General features: G+C 34.0%; 2 protein-coding genes across 2 annotated transcripts; one reads left to right on the top strand and one right to left on the bottom strand.

The window, feature by feature from the left end:
* The first annotated feature begins 932 nt into the window (after positions 1-932).
* Positions 933-2,132, top strand: LOC141674943 (F-box/kelch-repeat protein SKIP6-like). The gene has a single exon (XM_074481641.1). The coding sequence runs from the start codon at positions 933-935 to the stop codon at positions 2,130-2,132; it is 1,200 nt and encodes a 399-aa protein (XP_074337742.1).
* Positions 2,133-4,007: 1,875 nt separating this feature from the next.
* Positions 4,008-7,496, bottom strand: LOC141670826 (putative beta-1,3-galactosyltransferase 8). The gene is made up of 9 exons (XM_074476848.1): positions 7,338-7,496; positions 6,102-6,391; positions 5,933-5,991; positions 5,608-5,807; positions 5,257-5,514; positions 5,075-5,162; positions 4,708-4,833; positions 4,515-4,624; positions 4,008-4,296 (listed from the first exon to the last, which is right to left on the bottom strand). Exons 1-9 carry the CDS (start codon positions 7,348-7,350, stop codon positions 4,148-4,150), a joined length of 1,293 nt encoding a protein of 430 aa, XP_074332949.1. The 5' UTR covers positions 7,351-7,496; the 3' UTR covers positions 4,008-4,147.
* Positions 7,497-10,833: the final 3,337 nt, after the last annotated feature.

The following is a 10,833-nucleotide window of genomic DNA, read 5'->3' as shown; positions in this document are numbered from 1 at the left end:
TTTTTAGAAATTTTGTAAAAATATTTTTTTATTTATAAAAATAATATTTTTCTTTTCCTCAAAAATATGATTTTTCTGCAACTTGATGAAGTACCTTATATCTCGATTACAAATTCATGCAAATTAAATGCAATCAAAAAAATTGAAGATAAATATATTTGGTTAATTTTGATTGCATCATATTTTACAAATATTTTCGGAAAATATTAAAATTGTCAAAAAAAATTAGAGAAATTAATATTATTGTTAATTTGTTAATACATATTCGGTTAATTGGTCATTACATTCTTTTTTTGGTAAGTGAATATATATTAACCAAAAAATATATAAATATGTACAAATACTATAACAAAGTGATGTTTGACAAATTCATTTGTCCAAAAATTAACCGAATATGTATTAACAAATTAACAATAATATTTTAACTATCTACTTCCGTTAAAAAAGATTTATCACTCGTCCAAGAATGTTGTTCTTGTAATCAGAATACACGGTGTTAGAAGTAATCTAACAAGAATTCACACTGTTAGAAATGATCTACAATTTTCGGTAATAAAGTACACAGTGTTAGAAGTGATCTACACATAATATTTGAAGTGATCTATAACTCAATACCGGTAATAAAAATACAAATACCGCTAGGAACAAAGCATTTCAAGATAAATTAACTCACAAATTCCGCTAAGAGTTATTTAAAACTGCTGAGTTTGTTAGAATACTAATATTCGAGTTTGTTAGAATACTAATATAACATTGTAGAAAGGACCTTCCTCTACCACCTTGGGATTTTAAAGTGATCGGTTTCTTGACATGGTATATGAGGCTTCAAATAGCTATTTGATCCTTTTTTGTGTTGTGATCAACGAGTAATATATGAAGTGTGGTCCAAGCAATATCTTCTAGTGCTATTCAGTAGAAAAAAGAGAGAAAAGATGTCTAAGCGAGTGGCGATTATGCCGGCTGCCACCACCTCTGTCTCTGATCCACCAGTTCAACGTCTGATCGCGGACCTTCCAGATGAAATGTCTCGCCTAATTATCGGATGTATTCCAAAAGAAGAACATGATGTAGTTGCCCTTGTGTCAAAAAAATGGAACTCTGCCTTAAGTCCATTCGAATGGTCCAGCACTCGTTCAGAGCTGTGCTTGGAGAAAGAATCTCTTTACATCAGATTCAAAGTAAATTCAACCTACTTATGGCGCATCTTAAATCAAAGTCAAAACCCCAAGTTGCGTTTAAACCCTGATATCTTCACTTGTTCTAGCTTCCCCAATGATCCTATCAATTTACAAACATCTGGCTCTACGTTCGCGGTATTAGGCACTAAAATTTATGCATTTGGAGGTACAAGCAATGATATTCCGATAAATAATGTGTGGACTTATGATTGCAGTACTGATGCTTTAGAATGTGGACCTGAAATGCTACTAGGTAGAGAGTCTGCTGTTGCTGAAGTTGTCGATAAGGTTATTTACGTGATGGGAGGGCGTTTGAGTGAAGAACTTGATGAAAATTTGAACCAAGTTGTTGATGGGATTACACATGTGATGGGTTGGATGGAGAAGTTTGATTATGATATTCATGTCTGGCAGAAGGTATCAACTCCGATTAATATTAGTAAGATGCGGGTTTGTACAAGTTGTGTTGTAGATGGTAGAATTTACGCGAGGACAGTTAATAATTGGATAGTTTTTAATCCAAATACAGAAAAGTGGAGTGTTATTGAGTCGAAAAAGAGTAAATTAAGGTGGAGGGGAAGGCCTGCAGTTTTAGCAGGGGTGATATATTTTCAACGATTTACAGGCGATATTACTGGTTATGATGTCGAAAAAAATGTGTGGAAGGAGCTGAAAGTGGAGTTTCTAAAGTTTTTGGATGGTAAGGAGCTGAAAGTGATGTTTCCAAAGTTTTTGGATGGTGTTACTGTGGGTGCCTTGGATGGGAACTTGTGTGTGTTGTGGGAAAAACAACATAAAACAGAAAAGGGTGTGAAGGTGGACATTAAGTGTGTTGAGATTGAGGTTTCCGAGGCTGGTGATGGTGAATTAAACGGGCTGGTTTTGAGGGAACGTGTGATCATGCAGCTTCCTTCTAAGTCATCAGCTGTGCATTGCCTGTCAGTGTACCTCTAGCTTTCAGGTCATTTATCTTTATCAACTCTAGCTTTGTTATACACCTTTGTGCACATTTTGAATACTGTTTTGGCAATTCAGTGTACTCTGCTGGCATGATGTAACAGAATTGTGCACAGATATGGCCTAAAGGACTATGTAACGATATGAGAATTACTTATTTTAATATAGACTATAATGATGTACTTGCCTGTAAACTTATTGAAATGGTAATGTGCTTCGCAAAGATTGTTGTCGTTAAGGTTTTTATTCAGTTAGGATGTTCTTGACAGCATATAATGAAGGTTTTCCACCTTTTTTAGTACACAGTTGCTATTCGCTAAAGCTAATGTCGTAAAGGTAGGAAAACGCTCTACTGTTTCAGATACATCTAATACATGGATCAGATCACTGGCTCTGGCATTATCTTTAAGCTTACCGAGATCATAAATCTGATACTATGTCAACTTCACTTACACACCTGCAATTTTATTGACAACGTGGTCTGGTTTTGCCAGTTTATAGTCAAATATCCATTTGTCTAAATCTTTTAAAGTAGATTAGGTTGCCAATTTTATTTGTCCAAAAATTGGGATGGTATAAGATAGGTGTCAATTTCATTTGTGGTCCATTATGGTCCCAGTGCTATATAAATATTATTTATCTAATATATTTTTATTAAGAATTTTTTTATTAAATTAATGAAGTTTATATTTTGGATGCCTTTTTTTAAAAGAAAATGCTAAAAATTACATGAAAGAGAAAAAAATTAAAATATAATATTTTTATTAAATGACAAATTTGAGGGGTGCTAATTATTGGAGTGACAATTGGGCACACCTCCATGCGGTCTATCATTTACAAATTAGAATCAACAATGGACCAAAATGTCACCTTTGAGTGCTAAATGGTTCAAAATGTCACTTTTGAAAATAATGGCCCAAAATGTCACTTCATAATGGCACTTCGTGTTCTGTTTTGTATTTTTAATGCAAAACGGTACATAGTGTGCCGTTTTGGTACTTTAATTTTTTTTTTTTAATATTTTTATAATATGGAAAACGGTGGTTGAAGTAGTGTTTTGACTCTAAACGGTACATCATATAACGTTTTGTACCAAAACGGAACTTTATCTACCGTTTTACGCATAAAAAAAAATTCAAAATGTCAAAACGTTACGCGAAGTTCCGTTTTAGGTGTTTTGCATAAACGGTACATAATGTACCGTTTTAAAGTGACATTTAGGACTATTTTTAACCCACAAGTGACATTTAGGGCCAGCACCCCCATTAAAATAAGCAGCAACTAAATTGAATACACGACCCACCTGCACTTCAGTGCTGTTACATTTCATTGCAGACAACCAGGCTCCGTTTGCATACCAAAATGCAGCACTCTATCCCTGGCAGTCTACGTTCTAAAATAAGCCACATGATGAAAGCATTCTTTGAGCCTAAGAATTTTAGTTTAGTGGGACACCCGTCAAATTTTGAAAATATCCCTTCATATTTTTGAATTCCGAGAAGGTACTTTCATATATTTAAAAAAAAAAAATTAATGATAAAAAAATATAAAATTTGATTGGGGACACGTGTCCCTGATGTCCTTACTAGATCCTCTCCTGGATATCGACAAATTATTCCACGCCAAATCATGCCAACGAATCAATGAAGCCCGTTCTCGAGTAGAAATCCAAATATCTCAGACTCTCAGAGAATCTCATCCCTTGTTACAATGTTACAGTGGCATTAATATGGGATTTCCAATACTCTGTTGTCTATCAAGTATCAACACAAGAACTTAAAAAATGTACAGGAGCGGATCCAGAAATTTTTCTTTATGAGGCGCCTATCGCCAAAACCTCAGTTACTAAATTTTTGTACTGCATGTTAAACAAATATGAAAACCAGGTGTGATGCCTGTTATGATAACTCTTTTGTAATAAAAAAAGTAGCAGATAAAATTGCTTTTGGATTCAAACACTAGCTAGCTAGGTTACAATAAGCTCCAAGTAAGAACTTCAGAATAAAACTCGATTACAAATCAACATTCCACACAGCTTTATCGCCTTCTCCGCAAGTATTGTGTATGAATTCCATCCTCTCTACTGACTTGCATATTCCGCTGCATGGCCAATCAAACGATGCCACACAAGTTTTTCCTGATCTTGATTTCCATTCGCAATCTGGCCATGTCAATAAAACAATATTGTTAAAGAGTATAAGATCTTGTTGGGGTCTTCCTCTACTATCTTAAGCTTTTAGTGTGACTGGTTACTTAACAAATATAAGTTAATATTCCTGGTCCTAACATGCTATAAAACCAAACATAACCAGTATGTCCCATTGGGAAATAGGGTCTCGGAAGCACAAATGTAGTACTGATCTCAGGATATGAAGTTACCAGGAGGAGTTCCACAACACATGGAACGGTCATTAACATGCTCAACTTCCAAGCCAATGAACCACGCACCCAGAGAAACATCCTCATTTGCATATCTATGCAATATTGGCCTGTATATTCATGTACTTTGAACTATTAGATTCAATGTAAGTTCAATGCATGCATAGGTAGATAGAAAAACATTAGTACAGACCAGTTTACGGAGATGTAGTCAGCAAGGCCCTTAGAGATGGCGTAAATTTGGCCAGTAGCATGCCTGAAATACTTGTTTCCTTCTTCCCCGAATTTCCAAAACTCTGGTTCATGGTATTTCTCCTCCCTGTCCATCCCAAAACCACGCGAATTTGAGATTTTACACAAAAATATAAAGAATCAAGTCGGAGGCCTCTAATTACAGAACCACAGCAAAAAAGACTGAATTTCAATAGTGAATACGACGATATTAAATGAGAGAAAAATCTGATGATATTTCAACCAGGTAAAAGTGGCGTTAACTGATTCATACACGAACTTATGCAAAAGATTTTTTGTTTAAATTTGATATACCTAAAAAGACTTACTTTTTAGAAAGAACTGGTCCAGATTTCATGCATCCAATGTAGACCCTTGGCTTAGCTCTGTGTTGAGCAAGTGTATTCACTAGTGCACCTGCATATACAAATGTATGTTGCATTTGAGCAGCTCACACACTAAAATGTTTGAGTAATCGGTTAAGCACAATCACCATTTTTTTTGTACTTACCCAGATTTACATGGACATCATCATCAACCTTGACGTAAAATTCAGCGTCCCAAATGGAAACAATTGATGAGAAATACAGCCTAGTCTTGGTGGACAACTCATGGTACCCTTCAACATGCTTTAGCCTAAGAAAATCATTGTACTTGGCCTCTTCTTCATCAACTTCTCGATCAAGGACTCCTCCTGGTGTAACACTATGTCCTATAACAAACCGTATAACAATCCCTTTTTCTTTCTCCAGCTTCCTCAGTGCAGCTCCTGCATGTTAAATTTTTTGCTCAAATAGGTTGGTCATGTCGTCATAAAAAAATAAAAACAATTCATTTTGACTGAACTCGTGAAATGCAGAACCTGTAGGCATCCATGTCTGTCGAACAGAGTCACGACGTTTCTTGCTGCTAAAAGCTGTATTGATTCCAATGAACACAAAGGCTTTTTTTGCTCTGTTAATATCTGATGTTTTCTCCAGCACAGGTTTGCTTCCAGCAGTTTGGCTTGTTCGCGAAAGCATCAATTTAGTTTCCAGTGATTTTATTGTTTCATCAAGCTTCCTAATTTTAGTCCATGGAATAGTAACAACATTAAGCATTTGCACTAAAGAAAATGGTTACAGCAGGAATATGAATGATAGAAAAATTAAAAAGTTAGACGTCATTATAAAGCATAAAAATCTTACTGAATGGCTTGATTAGTCTTTGTAATATCTCCGTCAAGTGAACTCACTTCCGCCAATTTCTAGAAATAATTAAACAAATTATTTGATCAGTTGAGTAATTCAGAAATAGTTACATAAGCAAAGTTTTCTAACATTCACTCTAAAAAAAATACTCTATGCTAAAACTTACACGTTTGTGGTCACAATCAGCACCGACTAAGCTGAGCTTCTCATCGACATGGTGAGATATTCCACGTTTAATTTCTGAAGTGGGAGTCCAACTCCGTTTGGTTAAAAACGAACCTGCAAGAAAGCTTGTGATGCATAGCACCAAAATGACCTTTCCAGAAACAGATTTTGACCTCATTTTCTTGTTCTGGTTTTTGTCCAACACTAGCTGTCCTGGCCACAATCTTATTCCCAAATTCCGCGATAATACTATCAACTTGTTATTATCGCTCAGCAGCACTCTAAAGAACTCTGGTTTGGCAATATTGTTCATGGAGATGCCGAAATGAAAAATGTCACAAAAATTATGAATACGCCAAAAATGCGAAGTGAATGTTTGGTTAATGATCAAACAGAAGTACTGTAATTAGGCCATATTTATGCGGTTAGGCCAGGAATGTTTTTCTTGCATGAACATTAAAACCTGTTGAGTTATGAGTGGCCATGATTCCTCAAAACCTTAAAACATAGTTTGAATATATAGCATAGTTTGCTTAAAACATGTCATGTGAAGGAAAATGGGATGTTATCTGAGGTTATGATAGATTAATTACTCCAGCTTCAGCCACAGAAGATTTAATCACTACTCATTTTGAAAGGCAAATATGTGTTAAATAACATAAATTTATTTCTGCAGATGCAAAACCTTAGCCCAGGGGTGGCCTTGGCTATAGGCGAGCAAGACTTGCGTTTAGGGCCCCCCGACATATAAGGGCCCCAAAAATTTCTAACTTCTTTAAGTAAATATATATGAATTTCCATGATATATGTATATTAGGGTCCCATAAACTGATTTCAACTAGGGCCCCTCGAATCTCAGGTCCGGCCCTGCTTACCCCTACGTTTACTAAAAGAGTAGAGAGGTTGTTTCGGTTAATACATCCGACTTTAAGGGTGTGCGAGTGTGCTTAACTATCAAAAAATACATCCGACTTTAAAAATTAAAAAACTTGAGAAGTTATTGTACTTTTACATATTCAATCACTTTGACATATATCATGTGTGAAAATGTGAAACTATAACCAGACAAAAACCAAAGCAACTATATGAACCACAAATCAACCTAGTGAGTTAACAAGTGTGTATTTAAAAGAAACAGCATATGCAATGTTTTAAAGTTTGGCATCTAGTACTAATAGAGTAATTACATGTTAATTAACACATGGAAAATTTACTAAGATGATTAGAAGAAATGTACCTGATACTGACATGCAGGTTCTTGGGAATCACCAGAACTGAAGATTAAGATTAATTAGTAGTATTTCATTGTTATAAGTATTTTGAGAGTTAGTTAGAGTATGCTATGCTCTTAAATGGATGGCTCAGCTGGTTGCATAGAGTGGCAGTTCAGTCATGTGAGTTTCATGGTTCAACAACCTGTTTGTGTGATACATTTAGAAGAAACTCATGTCCATGAGTAGTAATGTAGACGTATTTGTGTGCCTCCTCTTCCTTGCACACGCGCATCACATAAAATCCGAAAATTTTAAATTTTTAGGTTATTGGAGTTTCGACATTATGAGAAAAAAATCAAGTCTTAAAAAAAAGTATCTTAATAGTCATGCGGGAGAGCGGTAAGATAGTTCAAGTGCTAAGAAGTCATCTCTTGTCGTTTTCGATCACTCGTTTCGAAATTTATTATATTAAGGCTCTGTTTGGGAGTGCCGTTAAAAACGGTTGTGCTGCCAAAAAAAAGTGTCGGTGGAAAAAGTGTTTTTAGCAAAATTAGTTGACTGTTTGGTATTTTTTTTAATTTATCCATATTTGAGAGATATAATATATAAAAATAATGTTCATGAAAAGATTTGATGGTGAAATTGATAACTAATTCTTGCAAAACTAAAAAGAGTTGTTTTCAAAAGTACAAGTTACACGTTTTTGCTAACAAAAGTTTTTTACCTTTGTGACAATTTTTCAGGAAAAAAACTGTTATAATACCTTTGTTGCTCACTGATGTTACGTTATTTTATACCAAACGGAGTCTAAGTGAAAAATTGTTCTTGCAACTTTCAAGTTTCAAAAAATACGAAAAAATTTACTTAGCACGGATATTTTTAAACAATTCAAGATTATGAGTAATTTTTTACGCCGTTAGTAAAAAAGTTACTTTTTACGCGAGTATAATAAGTAAAATCTATGTCGTGTTCTTAGTGATTCAAGAAGTGACGGAAAATGGTGTTGTCGGGAGCACAAGCAGAGCATCGGATTTGCAAGGGTATATAGGTGCACGACCAAGGGGGACAGTTGATTACCTACAAGTATCAAAGCTTGTTCAAGGACATACAATCGTGTTGCAGTCGCTCAAGGCACTGTTTAGTTTCTGGAATAAGACTAGTTTTAAAAAGTTTACATGCAATATTTTACGGGTTTAATTATAATTTAGCCCTTAAAGTATAACATAATGTACATATAAATTCCTGAACAAAAAAATTGTACATTTTAACTATTTTCTTAAATTTTTTACCGAAATCACCCTCGAGGGTTATAATGTTCACAATTGTATATTTTAAGGGCAACATTGTTTGTAAATCATTATTTTATCCCTTTTTATTTATCAAAAAAAAATTAAAAAAAAATGAATTGTGTATTAAAAAGTGATAAATGTCCACAAATTAATTGTTATTATAAGGATTTATTTAGTAATAAATTTTTATTTAATATACTACCTTCATTAACTTTATTTACAATTTTTCGATACTTTGAAAATTATTTCAATCTACACAATTTGTACTTAAATTATATATTACATACTATTATTTATTTATTTATTAAATATTTATAATTTGATTGTTCAAGATATAAAGAGTTTCAAATCCAATCAACTATTTATTATTATATTATTATAAAATTATTAAAGGTGATAGTGTTCAAAACTAGTAGTTAAGGGGCAGAAATATTAAAAACTCGTAGTTAAGGGGCAAAAATATATAATTGTGAGGGTAATATTGGAAAATATTTTAACAAAAGGGTTGAAATGTACAAAACTTATAATTAAGGGGTTACATTATACAACTTTTTTCTTTAAGGGTTCATATGTACAATGTGTTATACTTTAAAGCTAAAATTATAATTAAGCCTATTTTGCAACTTAATAACGTTCTCGCTTCTCCGCTTCTATTCAAAATTGATGTATGTATTCATAGCATTGTCCTGCACAAAAATATGGAAAATATTTATCTAACAAGAAAATGTAAACCAAATTGTATTAGAGGTGGAGTAATTCTTTTTTCTTTTTGCAGAAATAGGTGGAGTTACAAAAAAAAATTGTTATAAAATGACGTGACATCAGTGATGTGACACTATATAGTAATTTAATTATTTGATTCGACTCGGTTTTTACTCAAAACTGTTGTCGTATATGTCGGTATGATTCAGTTTTTAGCTATTAATCGTAATCGAACCATTCACAACGGTTTTTGTCGGTTCGATAATCCGTTTATCGATTTTGGTTCTTTTCTACTTTTAAGCTAATTTAAAAGTATTGTGCAAATTTATTAGAATTAAGTTTATTTTATAACAAAAATGAAAATAAATAATGATTTTACAATTTCTGTTATTATAAAGATACAAGGGAGTCTATAATTTACTTTAAAATTAAAAATCAGAATAGTAATAAATATAAGTGGAAACAAACTTTAAAAAAACTAAACACGTCTTATTTTTTGACATGGTAAAAATGTTTTTCCGTTAGGGTTAGAGTTTGTGTTGTTCTTTTCTTCGTGATGGATACTGTATTTATAATTGCTCTGAATCTGTTTTGAAGTATATTCAATTTTAAATATTAAATTCAAGGATGGCTGGGCCCGCAAGGGTTGGCTCAGTTGGTTAAGAGGGGATAATTATCCTCTTGGTCACCTGTTCGAATCTCACGGGAGGAGAATTTATGATTATGCCTCCCGAGCCAGAGCATGTCGCTTAAATGCGGTTTACCTTGATTCACGTGGTTTGCAGGCTATTACGTGAGCCCGTAGGGTTTACCCAGTGCGCACCCGAAGGGTAGCGGCTGCGGGTTATCTACGATAAAAAAAAAGGTAATGTAATACAGGAGATGGAAGATGTTTTTGCTACGATTACCATTGAGGATGAGGAACCGGGGGAATCACGTATGTAGAACATGATGAAGGCTTGAGTGAGATGGATACTAGGCGGTGCCTGGTTGGTCGGTTTCCGACGGAATCATCGATTGATTTTCAGGCTATGTAACATAAGATGGCCTCTCTGTGGCGTCCGGGTAAAGGAATGTATGTAAAGTAGCTAGAGGCTAATCGTTTTCTTTTCCAGTTCTATCATGAATTAGACATTACAAGAGTATGTAATGGCATCCCTTGAACCTTTGGACGTTTTCATCTAATCTTTGAAAGGCTGCAAGAAGGTGATAACTCACGTACTAAATTAACCAACAACTTGGAGATATAAGTTCAACTCCGTGGGATGGGAACGGGATTTATGTCACAAAGGGTGGTCACAGATGTTGGTAATTATATTGATAGGTTTATCGAATCTAATACAAATAACTTTGTTGGTGTATGGAGAGAATTCTTACGTGTTTGAGTGTCAATTCTCCTTGATAAACCACTCAAAAGAAGAATGAAATTGAAGAAGACTGGAGATAATTAGTATTTGGTCAATTTTAAGTATGAAGGTATTCTTACATTTTGTTTTATTTGTGGCATGATAAGTCATAGTGATAAATT

Source organism: Apium graveolens, chromosome 7 (assembly GCF_009905375.1).
Source record: "Apium graveolens cultivar Ventura chromosome 7, ASM990537v1, whole genome shotgun sequence".
Lineage (NCBI taxonomy): Eukaryota > Viridiplantae > Streptophyta > Magnoliopsida > Apiales > Apiaceae > Apium > Apium graveolens.
This window is presented reverse-complemented; position numbering and strand designations above follow the sequence as displayed.